Source organism: Chelonia mydas, chromosome 21 (genome assembly GCF_015237465.2).
Source record: "Chelonia mydas isolate rCheMyd1 chromosome 21, rCheMyd1.pri.v2, whole genome shotgun sequence".
NCBI lineage: Eukaryota > Metazoa > Chordata > Testudines > Cheloniidae > Chelonia > Chelonia mydas.
This window is the reverse complement of record NC_051261.2, coordinates 13,770,022-13,792,989: the sequence shown is the minus strand read 5'-3', so window position 1 is coordinate 13,792,989 and position 22,968 is coordinate 13,770,022. Positions and strand designations below refer to the sequence as shown.

The window sequence follows — 22,968 nt, the reverse complement described above, 5'->3', positions numbered from 1 at the left end:
TATATGGCTAAATGGCAGGGCGGGCAGGTGTATGGCATGGCTGGGGGCGTTATATGGCATGGCTGGGGGCGTTATATGGCTGTATGGCATGGTTGGGAGGTGTATGACATGGTTATGAGTGTTATATGGCTATATGGCATGGTGGGGAGGTGTATGGCATGGCTGCGGGGGTTATAAGGCTATATGGCATGGTGGGGAGGTGTATGGTATGGCAGGGAGGTGTATGACATGGTTGGGGGCGTTATATGGCTATATGGCATGGCGGGGAGGTGTATGGCATGGCTGGGGGCGTTATATGGCATGGCTGGGGGCGTTATATGGCTGTATGGCATGGCGGGGAGGTGTATGGCATGGCTGGAGGCGTTATATGGCTATATGGCAGGGTGGGGAGGTGTATGGCATGGTTGGGGGCGTTATATGGCTAAATGGCAGGGCGGGGAGGTGTATGGCATGGCTGGGGGCGTTATATGGCTAAATGGCAGGGTGGGGAGGTGTATGACATGGTTGGGGGCGTTATATGGCTAAATGGCAGGGCGGGCAGGTGTATGGCATGGCTGGGGGCGTTATATGGCTATATGGCATGGTGGGGAGGTGTATGGTATGGCAGGGAGGTGTATGACATGGTTGGGGGCGTTATATGGCTATATGGCATGGCGGGGAGGTGTATGGCATGGCTGGGGGCGTTATATGGCATGGCTGGGGGCGTTATATGGCTGTATGGCATGGCGGGGAGGTGTATGGCATGGCTGGGGGCGTTATATGGCTATATGGCATGGCGGGGAGGTGTATGGCATGGCTGGGGGCGTTATATGGCTAAATGGCAGGGTGGGGAGGTGTATGGCATGGCTGGGGGCGTTATATGGCTATATGGCATGGCGGGGAGGTGTATGGCATGGCTGGGGGCGTTATATGGCTATATGGCATGGCGGGGAGGTGTATGACATGGCGGGGAGGTGCATGGCATGGCTGGGGGCATTATATGGCTAAATGGCAGGGCGGGGAGGTGTATGGCATGGCCGGGGGCATTATAAGGCTATATGGCATGGCGGGGAGGTGTATGGCATGGCTGGGGGCATTATAAGGCTATATGGTATGGTTGGGAGGTGTATGGCATGGCTGCGGGCGTTATAAGGCTATATGGCATGGCTGGGAGGTGTATGGTATGGCGGGGAGGTGTATGACATGGTTGGGGGCATTATATGGCTATATGGCATGGTTGGGAGGTGTATGACATGGTTATGAGTGTTATATGGCTATATGGCATGGCGGGGAGGTGTACGGCATGGCTGCGGGGGTTATAAGACTATTTGGCATGGCAGGGAGGTGTATGAGATGGCGGGGAGGTGTATGCCATGGCTGGGGGCGTTATATGGCTATATGGCATGGCTGGGGGTGTTACAAGGCTATATGGCATGGCTGGGAGGTGTATGACATGGCGGGGAGGTGTATGCCATGGCTGGGGGCGTTATATGGCTACGTGGCATGGGTGGGAGGTGTATGGCATGGCGGGGGGTGTTATATGGCAAGGCTGGGGGCGTTATATGGCTATATGGTGTGTTTAGGAGGTATATTGCACTGCTCCAAAGCCCTCCTCTGGGTGGGGCCGGGGGCTGAGTTATAGGCAGCAGCAGGCAGGTAGCTGTCCTTCTGTCCTCTGCTCAGCCTGTCCTTCTGTGCTTCGGTTTCACCCTCAGACATCCTTGCCACCGTGGAAACGGAGAAGCCATCCCCATGCGCCAGCACCGGCCACGGGCATCACTGCACCATCAACGGCACCGAGTGCAGGAGCGGGTGGCCGGGGCCCAACAACGGCATCACCCACTTTGATAATTTTGGCTTCGCCATGCTGACCGTGTACCAGTGCATCACCATGGAGGGCTGGACGGAAGTCCTCTACTGGGTAGGTGCGGGCCTCAGGCCTGAGCCTGCTGGCTGCGGGGTGAGGAGACGCTGGCCCGCTCTTTGAACAAGAACGTGGCACTAAGCGGATTGGGCTGGCCAGGCTTCCCAAAGGGTGGAAATCCCTGTCGGGGCAGCGAGCCCCCCCAGACTCTGCAGCTACTGGAGAATGTAGCCACCGAGCGATGCCCCCTCAGGGAGAAGGTGACGCCCGCCAGTGCAGCAGAGTGGGCTGGCTGCCACGCAGCCGTCGGGTGGAGTGCAAGGTGCTGGCTTTCCCCGGCAGAGCCCCAAATGGTTTGAGCCCTGCCTACCCGAGAGACCATCTCTATCCAAGTACCGCTGAGACTCTCAAACTTACCCCACCCTTGCATGGTGGAAGCAAGTCCTTGGGTGGCTCCTCAACTCTGGAGCTCAGGTATAAGTGACTTTAAACTTGCCCTCCGAGCCACGAAGCATGGTAGGGGAGAAAGGACGGGGTGACAGCTCAGGGACAGTCTGGGAATTGCAGAGCTGAGTTCCAGTCCCGCCTCTGCCTCTGGAGAGCGCTTGGTGTGTTACCCTTCTGGGCATCCTTTGTTCCCAGGAGCATGAGGTGAGGGCAGCTTGAGACACAGGGTGCTGGGCCAGCGTCTGATGTTGTGTCTGGTGGCTTTTAATAATAACACCACCTAGCTCTGGTTTCAGAGTAGCAGCCATGGAAAGGAAAAGAACAGGAGGACTTGTGGCACCTTAGAGACTAACAAATTTATTTGAGCATAAGCTTTCGTGAGTTACAGCTCACTTCATCGGATGCATGCTCTTATGCAGTGCTTTTCACCATTAGATCTCAAAGCATTTCATCGTTGTTGCCCCCTCCCACACACCCACCCACACCCACATACACATATGCCCGGGAGGGAGGCTGGACAGTGCTATTATCCCCATTGCATAGGTGGGGAGCTGAGTGCCAGAGGCTAAGTGACTTGCCCAAGGTCACACAAGGAGGCTGTGGCAGAGTAGAGAGTTGGGTCTTCAAAGCCTTAAACTAGCGCCCTAACCACTGGGCCCTTCTTCCTCCTAGGGGTTCCTGGGAGGAAGGCTGGTTGATGGGTAGGGACAAATTTGAAACCTGGGAGAGCCAGGTTCAATTCCCTGCTCTGCCACAGGCTCCCAGTATGACCTTGGGCAAGTCTCTTATTCGTTCTGTGTCTTAGTTCCTCATGCGTAAAGACTGTGAGGCGCTCAGCTGCTCCAATAACGGGCTTACCTGAGCCAGGTGGATTTGATTCTCCCCCTGGATCTTCATCTGCCTCTGTCCTGCTCAGGTGAACGACGCCATCGGGAACGAGTGGCCCTGGATCTATTTCGTCAGCCTCATTCTGCTGGGCTCTTTCTTCGTTCTCAACCTGGTTCTGGGTGTGCTCAGTGGGTAAGGCGCATGGGCAGCGGTGCCGCCCTCCTATCTCTTGGTCCCAGCAGATCCCCGCCCCGAGGGAGGGGCTGGACCCTTCTTGAGTTTGGGGATATGAACAGAAAGCCTGAAAGGGGTTTTTACCTTTTTCTTCTGTTTTCTTCTTCCCCTCTTCCTTGGTACCTTGGCTACCAAAGCTATCAAGCCTTGTCTTCCCTTTTCTCTTGGAGGACTCTTTGGAGGACTCAAGAATGTAGAGCGGTGACGCTCTCAGCCCTTAATTGAAGGGACAGGACGGCGGAATTCTTAATACAGAGAGCTTTTCTCCCCAGCCTTAACAAAACCAGACAATGAACACATTGTAATTATTCACTTGTATTGTGGTAGCACCTAGCAGCCCCCCTCCTGGCCCAGGACCCCTGGTGCTAGGTGATGTGCAAACACAGAATAAAAGGACAGTCCCTGCCCCAACGGCAATTTTAAATAGTCCCTGTAAAACTCCCTTCCCTTCTCAGTTAACCAGCTGTCATGTCTTGGTCCCTGAAGTGTCACAATCCTACTAGTCCTCAAGTCTTCCAGCGTAGACAAGACATTGATTAAAGCAAGCGGGTAAAATACCACTGAAAACAAACCCACCCGTCCTTTCCAGGCCGGCTTTATCCCCCAGAATGGAGTAAAAAAAAAGCCAAGCCTGATGTTATTCGTCCTTGACAGGTCACCTTTACTATGGAGAGCGTGGGAAAGTGGGCATAGCTGGCAATCTCTCTGCACCCTCCAGCTGTGTGAGCTTCCCCTTTAGCTCTGACCCTCTGTATGATTTCCTCAAGGCTTTCCAGTATTGGATCGTCCTGTGTGCCTCAACAGCAGCAGTGGGGACAGCCATTAGCACTCCTAATGTTAACCTGCCCTCTTTACAATCTAGCTGTAGTAGCTGGTTCTGTGGTGTCCTGTGGCAAGGAGTTCCACACGATGATAATAAAAAATGAGGAATAGGGAAGCATTTCCTGTTATTAGGTCTGTATTCCTCCTCCTCCTCCAATTTTGTATTATATAACAAAGGTAAAAGGCAGGACTGATCCATTCTCAGTCTTTAGTTGTGTTAAAGGAGTAATTCCATTAGCTGGCAGCAGTAGTAGGCTCTTATCCTCTCTGGGGACCAGCCACTAGAATGGGACGTGGCACACACTCGATGAGCGTGTCCCGTGAGCAAGGTCTGGCTTGAAGCCGCCCCCTCTCCATTTGCCTCATGCCAGCCGTCTGGGTTTGTTCCAGGGAGTTCACCAAGGAGCGTGAGAAGGCCAAGTCACGGGGCACGTTCCAGAAGCTGCGGGAGAAGCAGCAGCTGGAGGAGGATCTGAAGGGCTACATGGACTGGATCACCCATGCCGAAGTCATGGACAGCCACCGGGCCAGGGGAGAAGGTATCATCCTCACCTGGGCAAAGCCAGGCAGGACACCCCCAGGCCTGGCTTCCCTCTCGCTTCTGGAGAATAGTTAAATCCTCCACCGGGGTGGGGGTGGGGTGTCTGTGGGAGGAGCAAAGGGGGGCAGCGGGGGAGGTGTGCACTGGCTCTTAGTTTACTCATTGAGGGAGGCTGCCCTCCCTTGACATTATCCAGGTTTAAGGATTAGAAGTTGCTTCAGATCTGCCAGAGATGAAGAGTTTTTGGAGAGGAAAGACAGTCTTATGGCACAGGACAGGCCAAGGCCTTGGGAAACCTGGAATCTGTTCCTGGCTCTGCCACTGACTTACTGGGTGACCTCGGGCAAGTCACTTCACCAATATGTGCCTCAGTTTCCCCATGTGTAGTGGGATGTACTAATACTTGCCCATTTTGGGCTGAAATTATTCACATTTGCTAAGGGCTTTGAGAGCCTTAAGTGGAAGTTGCTATAGAAAAGCATTATTGGCAAACTCCCCTTCCCCATTACCTCCCGGGGTGTTGTTGTCTGCTTGGATACAATCCCTTGGCTCTTTGTTTACTCTGTGGGGCATTTTACACAGCTGTGGAGTTATATGTAATAACAATTCTGAACTCCCTCGCTGGTCCCCTGCTCTCTATTGCCACTGGTTACACTCCCATGTTGTCTAGTGTCTCTCCGTTTCTTTGCACATTACTATGCCAAAAGACCCCTCCTTCCCAAACTTGTTCTACTGAGTGTGGACGTGTCCCTTGGGGAGGTTTGTGTCTCTTAGGGAGTTATTAGAGGGGAGCCCTTCCTTTGCAGATGTGCTTCTCAGGGTGTATCTGCACTGCAATCACTTTAATCTAGCCAGCTCGGTTACCAGAGCAGGTGAAGCCGCAATAACCCCGCGAGTAATTATGCACTGATTTCACCCCTCCAGTGTCTGAGCTAGCTAGATTAAAGTTAGCTCGGGTGTGTCTACACAAGCTGCGATCACACCTCTGATTGCAGTGATGACGTACCCTTAGAGTTCCCCTTCCAGATGTGCTTCTGGAAGGCTCTCCAGGGGGAATCCATTGCCGATGTGTCTCGTGAGGGGTTTCCCAGCTCACTGAAGATCTCTCTCTTTCATAGGGATGCTGCCGTCAGAGGAAGGGGGCTCAGAGACAGAGAGCCTGTATGAAATTGAGGGCATGAACAAATGGATTCTCTTCTTGTGAGTACACGCACACACACTCTCTGTCTCTGTCTCTCTCCTGCCGGACCCCGATTCTCCTGCTCTTGGAATCAATCCCGCTGTAAGAGCCCCTGTGAGAAGAGCTGGTGTTTTTGTTAGGAGGGGATATGCCATGATCAGTGCAGCCCATGCAAAGGTGGATTTTGCTATGTCTGGCTCTGGAAAAAGGCTAGTGCAGGTGGTATCCGGCCTCTTCTTTTGGGGGACCGTGTGTCAAGCTCCTTTCCCCAGTCCCTCCTCCCACCCAGCACATCTCAGGTCTCTGGGAACTGCGTGAGCGGTGTCAGGCAATCAAAGGTCAAGCCGACGGATGAACAGGTGTTGCCAGGGCAGTGTCCTCTCCAGAGCATGCACAGGGCGGGCTGCCATGCAGAAGGGAAGGCATCTCATGCATACTGCGCTGGGTGAGCAGCCAGGACACCTGGGTTCTATTCCCTGGGCAAGTGCCTTAGTTTCACCACCTGTAAAATGGGGATAAATGAAGTACGCTTCCCAAGGGCTTTGAGACAAGTTGTTCATTAACGCACCAGCATCTCCTCTGTTACCCTGGTGCATCCCCATTTGCCATCGTGGCGATTAAGTGGGGACTTTGACCCCGTGCCGGTAATAGATTGGGATGGAGGAAAGATGCTAGATGGGGCGAAGCGATAACCCCGCCTGCAGAACCCCTCTCCTATGCGTTCGCGTGGGTTCCTAGGAGCCAGTGGGCAGGGCGCTTTGCAATGGCTCTGCCCTCTGGGGCTGGGGGGCAGGGAGCCCCGAAGTCACCCTTCTTGGCCCGTCTCTCCAGCCGGCAGTGGAGGAGATGGAACCGCCTGGTCCGCAGGAAGTGCCGCGAAGTGGTGAAGTCCAAGTTTTTCTATTGGCTGGTGATCCTGCTCATCTCGCTGAACACCCTGTCAATCGCCTCCGAGCATCACTGGCAGCCCGAGTGGCTGACCCGCGTGCAAGGTGAGCAGGGCGGCCTGGTGCCGGGGAGCACCCGAGGACACTGCCAGGTCAGTGCAGCCGCACTCACGGGGGGGGCGCGCCCGCCTGCCCATGCGTGAACACCCACATAGATACACACACACCAATGCACACCCATGCACGCGCCTGTGCACCACACCCGTGCAAGCGCACAAGCGTGCCGGTGTGCACGTGTAGTTTCCTCCCGGTCTTGTGTTTCCCCTCCGCTGCTCAGGGCTAGGAGCTGGGCAGGTAAGAGTGAGTCAGCCTCCTCCTCCTCCTCCCGGCTGCGCTGCCCCAGGATCGTAGGCTGGGGGACAAGGAAGCCGGAGGGGGGCGGAGTGAGAGGGAGGCGGTGGAGGTGGTCTCACCAGCGGCCGCTAGTGGCCACCGGGGGATCTGCCGCCTCGGTCCAGAGCGCTGACCGGCCGGGTTCACTGCCTGCAGACAGCGCCAACCGGGTGCTGCTGTCGCTCTTTGCGGCCGAGATGCTGCTGAAGATGTACGCCCTGGGCCTGCGCCAGTACTTCATGTCCCTCTTCAACCGCTTCGACTGCTTCGTGGTGTGCGTCGGCATCCTGGAGGTTATCCTGGTGGAGATCAACGTCATGTCGCCCCTGGGCATCTCCGTCCTGCGGTGCATTCGCCTGCTGAGGATCTTCAAGATAACCAGGTGGGGGCACCTCTCCCCAGGGTCTGGGGTCAGGCGGTACGGGCAGGGGGGCTTGCACGGGGAGGCTGGGCTGTCCTTACCCTTTCTGAGGCCTCAGGCATGACCACAACTATGAGCTGCCGGGTTCAGGATACCTAGTGTCTGTTCCCAGCTCCGGGAGGGGAGTGGGGTCTAGTGGTTAGAGCAGGGAGCCTGGGAGCCAGGACTCCTGGGTTCTGCCCCAGACACAGGAGAGGAGTGGAGTCTCGTGGTTAGAGCAGGGAGACTGGGAGTCAGGACTCCTGGATTCTGTTCCCAGCTCCGGGAGGGGAGTGGGGTCTAGTGGTTAGAGCAGGGTCCTGGGAGCCAGGACTCCTGGGTTCTGCCACAGGAAGGGAGTGGGGTCTAGTGGTTAGCGCAGGGGGGCTGGGAGTCAGGACTCCTGGGTTCTTTCCCCAGCCCTGGGAAAGGAATGGGGTCAAGTAAGTCAGAGTAGGGAACTGGGAGCCAGGACTCCTGGGTTCTCTCCCCAGCTCTGTGAGGGGAGTGGGGTCTAGCGGGTCAAAGCAGGAGGCGGGGAGCCAGGACTCTTGGGTTCTGTCCCCGGCTCTGGGAGGGGAATGGGGTCTGGCAGGTCAAAGCGGGGGACGGGGGGGGGCGGGGACACAGAACTTCGGGGCTCTAATCTGACACTGACTCACCGCCATCAGCCCCCAGCTGATCAGGCTGCCCTGTGAGTGGAGGGGCATACCGCGTTCTGAGTCGTTACCTGCGGCCCTGCTGGAAGGAAGGCGTAGAGAGTGCAGGGTCTGAGCCCTCCTGCCATGAGACAAACCAACAGCTCAGCCTGTCCTTTGGGACCCACTGAGGCTCCTCACAGCTACCCGGAGCAGGGGCAGGAGCCCACTCTGCCAGAGGGGTCCCGGAGACACAACAGAGCTGAGAATGCCACGGGATTCATTAACCTCACTTCCCTAGGTTGGGGTATTTGGTGGCAATAATGAAAATGGGGGGGAGCGGGGCATGGGGTTCACCTGGCTCCCCAGACCTATCTAGGTAGGTACTTATCTGCCCCCACCACCATAACATCAGAGTGCCTCCCAGCAACGGATTCCTCCTCATGTCCCCTGTGTGGCAGGTCAGCATCCTTATCCCTGTTTCACACATGGGGAACGGAGGCCCGGAGGGGCTAAGTGCCAGGCCCGTGGTCGCACGAGACATCTGTGGCGAAGCCAGGAACTGAGCACTAGGATGTGTTTCCTAGTGGAGAGCCCTCTTGAATGGGAATCAGGAGACCTGGCTTCTATTCCCACCTCTGCCACTGGTCTGCTGGGGGACCTGGGGCAAGTCATGTCCCTACCCAGTGCCTCAGTTTCCCCACCTATGAGATGGGGACAATGAACCTGGCCTTCTTTGCAAAGCACTTTGAGATCTACAGCACTGATGAAAAGCTCTACAGAAGAGTTAGGCATTATTCTTCTCATCTCCTGTCTAACGCCTGGCCCCAGGACCACACAGGAGACATTTGGTGAGGGCCTCCCCCGGCCAAGCGGGGATGAGATGATGGCGTGTCCCTCTCAAAATGAGCAGGGCACACCCTGCCCCCCATTTCTGCTTGTGTGCCCGTAAGCAGCCTGTGTGCCTCTCCTCCCACCAGGTACTGGACCTCTCTGAGCAACCTGGTGGCGTCCCTGCTGAACTCGGTCCGCTCCATCGCCTCCCTGCTCCTCCTCCTCTTCCTCTTCATCATCATCTTCTCCCTGCTGGGGATGCAGCTCTTCGGCGGGAAGTACGACTTTGAAGATGTGGAGGTGCTGCGTAGCACGTTCGATAACTTCCCCCAGGCGCTCATCAGTGTCTTCCAGGTACGGGGCATGGGGTGCAGCGGGCGTCAAGCCGGCTGGTCCAACGCATAGAGGAGGGGCTGGAGTCAGGATACCTGGGTTCTTTTTTGGGCTCTGGGGGACAGGGTGACTTAGTGGTTAGAGCAGGAAACAAGGAGTCAGGACTGTCCAGTGGTCAGTGGAATGATTCTACCTGACCTGTTCTCTCACTCACCCCGTCTCCCAGATCCTGACTGGAGAAGACTGGAATTCAATCATGTACAACGGGATCATGGCTTATGGAGGGCCCTCCTTCCCCGGCATGCTGGTCTGCATTTACTTCATCATCCTCTTCGTCTGTGGGAACTGTATCCTCTCTCTAGCCAGCAGGGGCTTAACAGCTGGGCGTTTTCTTGTCTTGTCCAGCACAGTCACACCAAGGTTCAAGTACACATCGGGGAAGGGCTATGGGGCTGGGTATGGTATGTTCAGACATCATAGTACCAGGAGTGGGGGTTAAAAGGGATGAAAAAATCAGTTGGGTAGCTCTCTTGGTCTCATGGCTTCGGATCCCACTCCTGACACCAATGGAGGTTCACTGGTGAAAGCCAAGAGGCAGCTGTCATGGGTACACAGAGGGCTCGTTACTGAGCCTGCTGCCTGCATACTTTGCTTAGTGTCACCGCACAGGCTCTCGCTAAGCCCCGGCCGTGGAAGGGACTCATTCCTCACAAGAGGCAACTCCCACATATGTGTATGCTCCCGAAGCTTCCTTAGCCCCATCCCCTCTCAGATATCCTGCTCAATGTCTTCCTGGCCATTGCTGTGGACAATCTGGCCGAGGCTGAGAGCTTGACGTCCGCCCAGAAAGCCAAAGCCGAGGAGAGGAAGCGGAGGAAAATGTCCAGGTCAGTGCTGCTCCCTGCTGCTCAAAAGCAGGAACCCCCAAGGGCTCATGGCTTGCAAATCAACGCGAGCTGCTGGCCTCGGGCATCATCTCAGCAGCATTTGTTGAGTCTCTGCCGTGGCCTCACTCCCCACCTCTCCTTTTCGGTTCCCCCGTCCAGAAGTTACCCAGAGAAATCCGAAGAGGAAAAGCTCCTGCTGGCCAAGAAGCTGGAGCAGAAAGCCAAGGCCGAAGGAATCCCCACCACAGCCAAGGTCGGTGCCGCTGAGCTCGTCTGGCCAAAGGTCTAGGGGACCTTTCCCCGTCAGTTGAGGCGTATGTTCCCGAGCAGTAATGGTTTCCCATTATTCGCCCTGTCGCGCATGAAAGGTGGATAGCCATGCGGGGAGGGAGGGGGATTCCCCGGGGCCCACAGAAGGGCTGGGGGCAAAGTCCTGAGCTCCAGCAGACGCATCTCTGGAGACTTGTAGCAAGACGTCCATTCTGTGTGCCCTGCAGGATCATTCCTCTGACGAGAGAGCCTGCTTTCCCTGCCCCCTCCCAGAACACGGGGGGGACGGAGACTCAGGGGGTACAGGCCCAGGATCAAAGGTCCTCTACCAAGGGGCTGTCTCGGTGGAGTTTCCACTCAAGGTCTTTCTACACACCCGGGTTCACAGATGCACACACACACGTAGGGCCCGTCAGAGGCCCTTGTCCAGTGATCCTGGCTCCCCTGCCTCGGGGTGTTTATTGTTAATTATTTGTAATGTGGTAGCAATAGGAGCAGTGGTGGATTAGCCACTGGGCCTGGGGCCCCAGCCAACGGGGGTGGGAGGTCCCCGGAAAAAATCTGTTCTTGGTGGTGAAAGCCTGGAGCTGCGGCCGCCGGGTGGGTGGGGCTGGGGAAGCCCCCATGCACTGACCCTGCTGGGCAGGAGACGCCCCCCCGCTTTGGCCAGACCCTGGTCCCACGCAGAAGCACAGGGCATGGCGGGGGAAGTCCGAGCATCCAGACCCCAGCTACGGCCCTGGGACTGAAGGAGCTCTCACGCCCCGCTGTGGCCCCAGGGCCGTGGCAGGGGACAGAGCTTCTCTGGTCTTGGGGCCGCAGTGGGGGGCGGGGGGAGGGGCAGAAAGGAGCAAAAGGGTTGCGGGGCTGCAGTGTGGGGGAGGACTCTGGGTGGAACAGGGGCGGGTCCCGGGGGAAGGGGCAGAAAGGGGTGGGGCTGTGGGTGGGGCCACAGGCGGAAGGGGTGCGGAGGGGCCCCCCACTTGCTCTGGCCCAAGGCCCCAGGGAACCTTAATCCGCCTCTGCCTAGGAGCCTCCGTTGTAGGTCGGTGCCCCATTGTGCCAGGCACTGTACAGACACAGAACAAACAGATGGCGCCTGCCCCAATGGGAGATGGGGGGAGGTCTCCCTGCCTCTCGCTGTGCAGCATTGTCCCGCTGCCCTGGGGAAGGCTGAGGATCAAAGAGCCCTGGCAGTGCCACGGGTGGTTTCTCCGGGATGCTCAGCTACTCACCGCTCTCTCTCCTTCTCAGTTAAAAGTGGATGAGTTTGAATCAAACGTCAATGAGATCAAAGACCCCTACCCTTCTGCGGACTTCCCAGGTAAGGCTCTGGCTTGATCCTTGCCTCCAGCCGGAGAGGTGGAGAGAGCGATGGAAAGGGTTGGGGGGGCTGGCAGAGAGAAATCCCATTGGAGGGCTCTGGTCCCAAGAGTGCAGCTCAGCTAGTGGCTTATTATGATGCAGAAAGCCACATGGTTTGTTTCCAGCGGACGCCGAGCTGGAATAAACTCGGTGCAGTTCTCTGCAGCGCTTGGTCTGTCAATGTGGGTGGGGGCGTGATCAGGAAGTTCTAGCTCTCGCTGGGGGGGATACCAGACTCTGCACATGCCTCTTCCATTGCTTGTGGGGTGTTACTTGCTTCACTGAGGGTCGAGTCCCACTGCCCACTAGGGGGCGCAATAGGAAGCCTAAGATGGGGGACCCCCCCCACACACACACTGAGAGCAACGGGAGCCGGAAGCTGGTTTTGGCCAGGAGGGTTTGAAGTCAGGACGTTGGGTTTGCCCCATGGGTCTCTAATGGCAAGCAGCATCTTGCTCCACAGTGGGATTGTGAGTACCCCCAGGGGCTGTGGGATGCGAGGGGAGCCACAGCCCTTCATCTAATGGTGGTGGCCATACTCTCTCTGCCTGGCATAAAAGGAAACATGGCCAGATGTCATGTTCCTGATCCCTGCATGGAGGGTCAGAGCTGTTCTGCGGACTCACCCTGCTGCTGGACCACGGCGGTCTCATCATCCCCAGTTCCGGACTCTGGATGGTTACGAGAACAATCCCTCATTGGCTGCCCAGGACGGAGAGGGGCCAAGGGAACCTTCTCTACCTCTAAGTTTCAGCTTCTGCTAAGTTTTTTGTTTTTGGCTGCTGCTAAGTGAAGGACCCCATCATGCGAGCTCCACAGACTATGTTTCCCACTTTCTGGCTCTTCCATAGGTGACGATGAGGAAGATGAGCCCGAAATCCCCCTGAGCCCTCGGCCACGCCCCCTGGCAGAGCTGCAGCTCAAGGAGAAAGCAGTGCCCATGCCCGAAGCCAGCGCCTTCTTCATCTTCAGCCCCACCAACAAGTAGGTGCTGCTTCTCCTTCCATCTGTCCGAAACCCAGCAGTGATCAGCGAGCACAGAACCTGGGACCTCCTGAGGGAGCTACCGTGACTCCTTTAGCTATTGCGGGCTGTTAGAGCCTCTGGAGCCATCTGTGCCCACAAGCTGTCCCGGGGTACAAGCGTGCCGGGCGCACAGAGTGAGGGGTGCCACCCCCGAGACTCACACAGGGATCTTCCCAGGTGCACCACTCCCCAAGCTCTAGCCTGGGCTGTCACTTAGCCCCCTTGGAGCTGACAATGCTTTGACTGCCGCTCTGCCAGCACAGGAGCGGAGTCTCAGCCTGCCTCCCCTCTCTCCCTTCCCCAGGGTCCGCGTGCTGTGCCACCGAATCGTCAACGCCACCTGGTTCACCAACTTCATCCTGCTCTTCATTCTGCTCAGCAGCGTCTCCCTGGCGGCTGAGGATCCCATCCGGCCCGAGTCCTTCAGGAACCAGGTGCCCAGGATGGGGAAAGCAGTTTGAGCCACCAGAAATGTGCAGCTTCAGGGGAGCTGCTTGCCAGGCTATTGCCTTGTGCCCAGGGAGAGTTTGGAACAGCGGCCTGGGAATCAGGACAGCTGGGTTCTCTTCCTGGCTCTGAGAGGGAAGCGTTGTCTAGTGGTTAGATCAGGGGATTGGGAGACGGAACCCCTGGGTTCTATTCCTGGCTTATGGTTAGAGGAGGAAATTCTGACTCGGGACTCCTGGGTTCTGTTCTTGGCTCTGCCAGGAGAGTTGGGAAGTTCTAGAACAACGGTTCAGCATGCTTGTGTCCAAGGAGAGTTTAGTGCGGAGGATGAGGAATCAGGAGGCCTGGGTTCTTTTCCTGGCTCTGGAAGGAAAGCCTGTTCCATGGCTACAGCAGGGGATTCTGGGTTCTCATTCCAGCCCTGGCACTAACTTTACTTTGTGGCCTTGGGCAAGTCACTCCCTCTCTGTGCCTCACCATCCCCGTCTGTAGCAAAGGGATAATAAAGCTACCCCGTGAGGTTAAATTCATTCCCCGTTGGGAGCTGCTCGGCCCCTGTGGTGCGGGGAGTGGTAGGGATGCCCACAGAGCAGTAAATTGCCCTGTGAAGCACTCGGAGACCCCGCAAGTGTGGATGGAGTTATTCATCAGAACTCCACGGCTGGAGGTGGGCCACTGGGCAGGGTGCCGAGGTGCCGCCAAGGATCCGCTCTCTCAGGTGCTTGTCTGGCTGGTTCTTGTTCACGTGATCAGGATCCAACCGATCACCATACTTGGGGTCAGGAAGGAGTTTTCCCCCAGGTCACACCAGCTGGCATCTTGGGGCTGGGTGGTTTTGCTTTCCTCTGGGGCACAGCTCACTTGCAAGGACCAGCTGGGTATGTCTCAATAAAACAACTCCCTGCCTCTGGACTGCCAGCTCAGGTTTCCATGGAGGTAAACTAGGACTGCTCTAAAAAACTGGAATCAGGACTCCTGGCTTCTGCCCCTAGTGCTGCCTCAGTTTCCCCACCTTTAAATTGTCTTGGATTGTAATACTTTGGACGTGTAGCGCCTTTCATCTGAGGACCCCAAAGCACTATCACTAACCTTGTTTTACACATAGGGAAACTGAGGCCCGGAGAGGGGAAATTACTTGCCCAAGGTCACCCAGCTAGATGCTTACAGAGCTGGGAAAAGAACCCAGGAATCCTGACACCTTAGGCCATGGTCCTTTCCCAGAACCAGGAATTGAACCCAGGAATCCTGACCCTAAATCGCCAGCATTAACCACTAGAACGCTGACTGGTGAGGCCACATCTGGAGTATTGTGTCCAGTTTTAGGCCCCCCCCTACAGAAGGGATGTGGACAAATTGGAGAGAGTCCAGTGGAGGGCATCGAAAATGATCAGGGGGCTGGGGCACATGACTTACGAGGAGAGGCTGAGGGAACTGGGCTTGTTTAGTCTGCAGAAGAGAAGAGTGAGGGGGGATTTGATAGCGGCCTTCAACTACCTGAAAGGGGGTTCCAAAGAGGATGGAGCTCGGCTGTTCTCAGTGGTGGAAGATGACAGAACAAGGAGCAATGGTCTCAAGTTGCAGTGGGGGAGGTCTAGGCTGGATATTAGGAAAATCTATTTCACTAGGAGGGTGTGAAGCACTGGAATGGGTTCCCTAGGGAGGTGGTGGAATCTCCATCCTTAGAGGTTTTTAAGGCCTGGGTTGACAAAGCCCTGCCTGGGATGATTTAGTTGGGATTGGTCCTGATGGGGTTGGTCCACACTTTAGCAGGGGGTTGGACTAGATGACCTCCTGAGGTCTCTTGTAACCCTGATATTCTACGATTCTATGAACACTCTCCCCTCCCAAAGCCGGGAACAGTAGCTAGGAATCCTGGCTCCTGGGCTCTAACCATTGGACTGCTGTGCTCTGCCAAGGATAATCCTTTCCTAACTGCAGTGGGGGCTGGGAGGCTTAATTCATTAGTGTCATAAAGATGCTGGCGCGAAAGGAGCAGTCACAGTGCAAAGCATGTATGTATTATTGTTGTATTTATTAATAGCACCAGGGGTGCAGTTTCGATTCAGCGGGGCAGCGTGCCCTCTGTTTGCCAGAGCTCCCAGTTGTAGGACGTTCCCATAACATCCTGTCTCCTGAGTTACCAAAACCTCTGTTTGATTTTTATCTTCAGGTTCTGGGATATTTTGACATCGGCTTCACCTCCGTGTTCACAGTTGAAATAGTCCTGAAGGTGAGTCACACCCCATCTGCTGCAGCGATGGGAAACCGCTGAGCGGGCCGGAGCAGCGGCAGGAGCCAGCAGTGGCTGCAGTGAATGGGGAATCTTTGATTGAGGCTGCTGCTGCAAACAGACAGACACTGGGGGGTTCGCTGGCCAGCCTGTGCCACTTACTGTCACCACTTGGGGGGCCTCCTAAGTACAGCTGGAACATTTTCCTCAAAACGTTTTTTGTTAGTTTCACCAAAACTGAAATCTGTCATGAACTTGTGTCGATTTTGACAAAAATTCCTGCCCCCAAAAAAGAAGTTTGGAGTTTTTCAAAATGTTGTTTAGAAGTTGATGTCCTTTCTTTTTTCATTTTTACATTATTTCATACCATGGCAGGAGTAATAGTGCATAATATGTTTCCATCAATACGAACCAGCAACTACCACTCATGAAGGCCCATAATATGCCCTATTACTGTGACAAGTCATAATATAATAGTAGAAATTAGGGCTGTCGATTAATCGCCGCTAACGCACACAATTAAATAAAAAAAAATCGTGATCAATCGCAGGTTTAATCGCACTGTTAATCACTCAAATGCCAATTGAAATTTATGAAATATTTGTGGATGTTTTTCTACAATTTCAAATATACTGATTTCAGTTACAACACAGAATACAAAGTGGACACTGCTCACTTTATATTATTTTTGATTACAAATATTTGCACTGTAAAAATGATAAATAAAAGAACTAGTATTTTTCACTTCACCTCATACAATTACGATAGTGCAATCTCTCTATTGTGAAAATGCAACTTACAAATGTAGATTTTTTTTGGTGACGCCAGCTGCAACAGTGCCATGAGAACACTTGTTCTCACTTTCAGGTGACACTGTGAACAAGAAGCGGGCAGCATTATCTCTTGCAAATGTAAACAAGCTTGTTTGTGTGAGCGATTGGCTGAACAAGAAGTAGGACTGAGTGGACTTGTAGGCTCTAAAGTTGTACATTGTTTTATTTTTGAATGCAGTTATTTTTTGTACATAATTCTACATTTTGAAGTTCAACTTTCATGATAAAGAGATTGCACTACAGTACTTGTATGAGGTGAATTGAAAAATACTGTTTCATTTGTTTTTTACACTGCAAATATTTGTAATCAAAAATAAATATAAAGTGAGCACTGTACACTTTGTATTCTGTGTTGCACTTGAAATCAATATATTTGAAAATGTAGAAAACATCCAAAACTATTTAAATAAATGGTCTTTTATGATTGTTTAACAGTGCGATTAATCACGATTAGTTTTTTTTAATCGCTTGGCAGCCCTAGTAGAAATATTATTTCAATATGTTTCATTTTAAAACTCCTTAAGGGCAGCTGCCACCTAGCGTGGATTGAAACATCTTCTCTTTTCTTTTAGATCAAAGTGTCTCCTGTTTGTGTTGTAATGAAATAGTTTGGCACGGGAGTTACAATGCAAACAGGAGACGTTTTGATCTAGAAGAGAAGAGAAGATGTTTCAATGAGTGCTAAGTAGCAGCTGTCCTTAAGTGCTTTAAAAATGGACAGATTAATAGATTCCAAGGCCAGAAGAGACCATTACGATCGTCTGGTTTGACCTGCTATGTGACACAGACCGTAGAACATAGAGAATGCCTTTAGAAAAACATCCCCTCTTAATTTAAAAATTATCAGTGATGAAGACTCCACCATGACCTTGGGTAAATTGCTTCCATGGTTAATTACCTTCACTGTAAAAAATTTACACCTTATTTCCAATCTGAATTTGTCTAGTTTCAACTTCCAGCCATGGGACTATATTATGCCTTTCTCTGCTAGATTGAAGCATCCGTTATTAAATAGTTAAAATGAAAACAATAGACTAATTAAACGATTGTCATTTTACCACACCAGTAGTCATAGTGCATGCTACAGACATGTCATGAAATAATATAAAAATAAAAATATTAAACAGAAAAAAGAAATAAAATAAAATAAAACAAAATTTCAACATGTTCCAAAACCAGCATTTTTCAAAACTCCCATTTCATCGGATATTTTGAAAATATTTTTTTGGTTCCAGTCGGGAACAAAACCAAATGATGATGTATCGAACTTTCCCATGAAACAGAAATGCCGAGTTTTGACCCGCTCTGCTCCTGAGTCCCGCCCTAGATGGAGCAGTCGGAGAAGGCACTGCTGGCCGTGCTATACTGTGGCTGGTTGGTAGCCCCAGGGAAGCATTTGCTTAGTGGCTCTCAGCCCAGTTCCCTGGCCACAGGTGTCTGTATGAGAAAACCACCATCACAATTGGCAGCTGGGCCAAGAACGGGCTGTGGAGAATGAACTCCCTGGAGAGACTCCTGTGGGGTGGGGCCGAGGCTCACTGGCTCGGTGGGACATGATAAGCTTCCTTGGCTGGGCCTATTCTGAGGATCCAGAGAGGACTTAAGTCTCCAGGGCTCCAGTCTGGCTTCTTTCATGAGCAGAAGTCACTAAAAAGAAAGGGGATCAGAGGTGATCTGCCCTGTTCCCATTAACTCTCCTCTGCTCCCCTTCAGATGACTGCATACGGCGCATTCCTTCACAAGGGGTCCTTCTGCCGGAACTATTTCAACATCCTGGATCTGCTGGTGGTTGCCGTCTCCCTCATCTCCATGGGAATTGAGTAAGCACCTGTTGTAGCAACAGGTCTGCCCATCCAGCCGAGGCTAGGGCATCTGCAGTGCTGCCATCGACGCTGGCCATAGAGACGTAGAATGGGTTAGGCCATTGGTCTGTCTAGCCTAGTATCTTGCCTCCAGCAACGACCAGTAACTGATGCTGCAGATGGTAGGGGTGCACCTGGGCAGACGCAGGGCTGGAGATGGAGGGCGGGGAGTAATTCCCTCCTGATCCCTGTGACAATCAGCCCGTGCCCAGAAGCATGTGAGTTGGGTGATTCCCCTTGCCTCAGCATTCATACACTGTTCGGTGCCACAAAGTCATCCAGCCGCGCTGTTGGGAGTAAGGAAATAAACAACCCGTGAGAATGGGGAGGAGAGGCATATGCCACGAATTGGACACGCAAGGGTTTTGTGGGCAGGCACCCACTTCAGTCTGGAATTGCCTTCCTCCTCCCCCAAGTTCCTTCAGGACTCCTGGGCTCTGTTCCTCACGGTGGGTGGGAATGTGGCCTAGGGGTGAGGGCTCAGGACAGGGACGTCAGCGATCCTGGGGTCCAGGCCCAACTCTGCTACGGAGGTGCTGTGCACCTGCCGGCCCCTTGCAGGAACGGTGTGAAGGGCCCGGAAGTGCTGCCCTTGGGGAGCTCTGTCAAACCGAGCTGGATTGCTCTGCCCGCCTAGGACATGTGCCAGCCTGCCCCTGCCAGAGCCTGGCTCCAGGCCTGTTCTCCTGCTCTTGCCGCTCTGCACCCCCCGGCCTGCCCCTCTGCCCTCCCCCCGACACCTCCTCCTGCCCCTGCCGCTCTGCACCCCCTGGCCTGCCCCTCTGCCCTCCCCCCGATGCCCCCTCCTGCCCCTGCTGCTCTGCACCCCCCCGGCCTGCCCCTCTGCCCTCCCCCCGATGCCCCCTCCTGCCCCTGCTGCTCTGCACTCCCCTGGCCTGCCCCTCTGCCCTCCCCCTGATGCCCCCTCCTGCCCCTGCCGCTCTGCACCCCCCGGCCTGCCCCCTGCAGCACACCCCCAGCCTGCCCCCCGCCAGACCCCCCCTCCTGCCCCTGGCGGGTACAGGTCCCCTGCCCACGTTACAGGGGCACAGGTGTCGGCTCTCCCCCGATGCATCACTGCCGGCAGGTCTGGCTCCCGACGGTATGTGGGAGCTGATTTGTCTGGCCAGGCCCCAAGCTGGCTGAGTCACCCCGTCTCCCCCCGCCCACCCCAGGTCCAGCGCCATCTCCGTGGTGAAAATCCTGAGGGTGCTGAGAGTCCTGCGGCCGCTGCGGGCCATTAACCGAGCGAAGGGGCTGAAGGTGAGAGCCGGGCGGGGAGAGGGCGCTCGCGGCATGTGTCACGGGACAAGGGCCCTCCGTTGGGGGTGGCCACGGCCCCCCTCAGATTGGCAACAGGAATCCAGGGCCTGCCAGATCATGGGCCATCTGAGCAGGATCCCAGGGCTCAGGCGACCTGATTTCACTCTCACCCGGCTGTTTCGTTAGGTGTTTGTGGGCAGCTGGGAGGCAGCCCACTGGTATTGTACTAGGCCCCCCGGCTGCATCTGGAACGGCCATTTCCCCCGCACGCCGGTGTGGTGCCGGGTCCCCCGTCCGGGTCTGGGACGGCCACGTCCCCTGCACACCGGTGTGGTGCCAGATCCCCCGTCCGGGTCTGGGACGGCCATTTCCCCCGCACGCCGGTGTGGTGTCGGGTCCCCCGTCCGGGTCTGGGACGGCCATTTCCCCCGCACGCCGGTGTGGTGCCAGATCCCCCGTCCGGGTCTGGGACGGCCACTTCCCCCGCACACCGGTGTGGTGCCGGGTCCCCCGTCCGGGTCTGGGACGGCCACTTGCCCCGCACGACGGTGTGGTGCCGGGTCCCCCGTCCGGGTCTGGGACGGCCACTTCCCCCACACGCCGGTGTGGTGCCGGGTCCCCCATCCGGGTCTGGGACGGCCACTTCCCCCACACGCCGGTGTGGTGCCGGGTCCCCCGTCCGGGTCTGGGACAGCCACTTCCCCTGCACGCCGGTGTGATGCCGGGTCCCGCCTCCGGGTCTGGGACGGCCACTTGCCCTGCACACGGGCACGGCCGGTACTCACAGCAGCTCATGGCGCTGCAGGCCCGGCCCATCTCAGCATTGGCCCCCCTCTCTCTCTCTCTCTCTCTCTCTCTCTCTCTCTAGCACGTAGTCCAGTGCGTGTTCGTGGCCATCAAGACCATCGGCAACATTGTGATTGTCACCACCCTGCTGCAGTTCATGTTCGCCTGCATCGGGGTGCAGCTCTTCAAGGTGAGAGCCCCTCCCGGCCAGAACCCAGCGCTGGTACCCCCCAACCCTCCCTGTCCCGGGGAGAGCTGGGGTGGAGCTGAGCTCAGGGAAGCGCCAGGAAGTGGCTCCCCTTCGTTTCCCATGTCAGAAATTCAGAGGGGAGGCCGAGGACCTTCCCCTGCCACCAGCACCCTTGGGCATACCAGCATGCTGCAGGCAGAACAGGGCAGTATATGCATAGTCTATGCCCAAGCAAGGCAGCTCCATGGCCCCATGGGAGTCAGCCAATTTGGGATCTCTTCCCAGCTTTGCCGCTGACCAGCTGGGTGGCCTTGGGCGAGTCCCTTCCCCACCCGTGACTCGGTTTCTCCCCCGCCCGCTCCAGCTCCCCACCGTGTTGCAAGGATCACAGGTGTTTCCTCCTGACCACCCATGGCCCTGCAGGCAGGTCTGTGCTTGTGCTATTGTGCGAACGGATGAGGTCGATGTGACTCTTCGGCTGGGAGTGCCACGGGCTGCTGCAGCAGTGGTCTGGCCTTCGGGCCCTGCAGGGCTCCTAGGGGTCGTCGGTGCTGCTGACTGCGCAGGGAGAGTTGAGGGCTGGCATATCTGGCCAGGCTCTGGGCTGGGGCCCAGGCTCTCACGACCGGCACTAACCAGCCCCCTTTGAGGCTGGAGACGCTGCCCACTGGGTCAGGGCCAAGCCGTGGGGTCAGGCCAGGATGTACGGCAATTGCCAGCAGCTGCCCTTGTCCTTGCTCCCCAGGTCTATCAGTCAGGCCCCCTGGGGTTCACAGCACAATCCCTGATTCTTCTGCTCTCTGCTTAAACCTAGGGGAAGTTTAGCAGCTGTACAGATCCGGCCAAGATGACAGAAGAGGAATGCAGGTAGGCACCCGTGTCGTCACTGCATGCACATGGCAGCCAGAGCGCAGGGACCGGGGGTATCATTGCAGAAGGGGGAACTGGTAGGGAAGGTGAGGAAACAGTCCTCGTTTGTTGTCTCTTGTGAGCCTGCTGAGCAGAGGAGCCCAGGCGTGGGTCTCTATGCAGAGCAAAGCCTGCGGTCCAGGGCAGTTTGCTGTAGGGGGCAGAGAGCCGAGGGTAGTGTTGAATGGCCAGGGCCAAGGAGGAGTTGGGTTCATAAGCCAGAGGAAGGCCAGGCCAACAGTTAGGCACTAGCAGGGTTGCCAGGTGTCCGGTTTTCGACTGGAGCGCCTGGTCGAAAAGGGACCCTGGCAGCTCCGGTCAGTACGGCCGAGCAGGCCATTAAAAGTCCGGTCAGCGGCACAATGGGGATAAGTCAGACTCCCTGCCTGCTTTGGCTCCTGGAAGCAGTGGCATATCCCCCCTTCGGCTCCTATGTGTAGGGGCAGCCAGGCAGCTCTGCATGCTGACCCTGCCCCAAGTGCCAGCTCTGCAGCTCCCATTGGCTGGAAACCATAGCCAATGGGAGCTGCAGGGGCGGTGCCTGCAGATGGGGCAGTGTGCAGAGCCCTCTGGCCACGCCTCCACATAGGAGCCAGAGTGGGGACATGCAGCTGCTTCTGGGAGTTCCTTGAGGTAAGCACTGCCCGGAGCCAGAACCCCTGACCCCCTCCCATGCCTAACCCCACCCCAGCCCTGATCCCCCTCACGCCCTCCAAACTCCTCAGTTCCAGCCCAGAGCACCCTCCTGCACCCCCAACCCCTCAGACCCAGCTCCACCCCAGAGTCTGCATCCCCAGCCAGAGCCCTCAAACCCCCTGCACCTGAACCCCCTGCCCAGAGCCCCCTCCCGCACCTTGAACCTCTCATTTCTGGCCCTACCCCAGAACACACACCCCCAACCCAGAGCCCATACCCCCTCCCGCCCCCCAGCCTCAACCCGCAACCCCCTTCCATACTCCAAACCCCTCGGCTCCATCCCCCAGCCTGGAGCCCCTCCTGCACCTCAAACCCCTCATTTCTGGCCCCACCCCAGAACCCGCACCCCAGAACCCGCACCCCAGCCGGAGCCCTCACCCCCTCTTGCACCCCTGCCCCAGCCTGGTGAAATGAGCGAGAGAGTGAGGGTGGGGAGAGCGAGTGACAGAGGGAGTGAGCAGGGGCCAGGGCAGGGCAGGGCTGTTCGGTTTTGTGTGAGTGGAAAGTTGGCAGCCCTAAGCTTGGACCTGTCTTGTGGTTTATGGAACGACCTGGAAAAGCTCTTTCAGGTCTTCTTCACTCATCCTCAAAAGCAGGAGCAGAAGATGGCGGCCCCCAGGCATGGGTGGTGGGTATAAGAGGCCAGAGGGGGCTAAACTTCCCCAAACAGCCAGCCCACCACCTTTGGAACGCACCGCCACCGAAAGGGTGGGCACCCCAGCCATGGCCCTGCCTGCACTCCACCCCGAGCTCCCACTCATCCTCTTCCCTCAAGGCTCTGCCTCTTCCTGTCCCTGGTCCACTTGCATGGGAGCCTCACGGGA

General features: G+C 56.0%; 1 protein-coding gene across 3 annotated transcripts in view; it reads left to right on the top strand.

Annotated features, from left to right (window-relative positions):
• Nucleotides 1–22,968, top strand: part of CACNA1S (calcium voltage-gated channel subunit alpha1 S) — a 103,467-nt gene that overhangs the window by 38,832 nt on the left and 41,667 nt on the right. For all 3 annotated transcript variants that reach the window (XM_043533514.1, XM_037885138.2, XM_043533515.1), the window contains 18 exons: nt 1,695–1,900; nt 3,207–3,310; nt 4,565–4,713; nt 5,834–5,915; nt 6,727–6,887; nt 7,332–7,557; nt 9,194–9,401; nt 9,607–9,727; nt 10,153–10,267; nt 10,427–10,520; nt 11,792–11,861; nt 12,754–12,886; nt 13,233–13,362; nt 15,546–15,605; nt 18,152–18,258; nt 19,476–19,563; nt 20,432–20,539; nt 21,354–21,406. In XM_043533514.1, the coding sequence (XP_043389449.1) occupies nt 1,695–1,900; nt 3,207–3,310; nt 4,565–4,713; nt 5,834–5,915; nt 6,727–6,887; nt 7,332–7,557; nt 9,194–9,401; nt 9,607–9,727; nt 10,153–10,267; nt 10,427–10,520; nt 11,792–11,861; nt 12,754–12,886; nt 13,233–13,362; nt 15,546–15,605; nt 18,152–18,258; nt 19,476–19,563; nt 20,432–20,539; nt 21,354–21,406 (2,215 nt within the window). The remainder of the gene's footprint in view (nt 1–1,694; nt 1,901–3,206; nt 3,311–4,564; nt 4,714–5,833; nt 5,916–6,726; nt 6,888–7,331; nt 7,558–9,193; nt 9,402–9,606; nt 9,728–10,152; nt 10,268–10,426; nt 10,521–11,791; nt 11,862–12,753; nt 12,887–13,232; nt 13,363–15,545; nt 15,606–18,151; nt 18,259–19,475; nt 19,564–20,431; nt 20,540–21,353; nt 21,407–22,968) is intronic.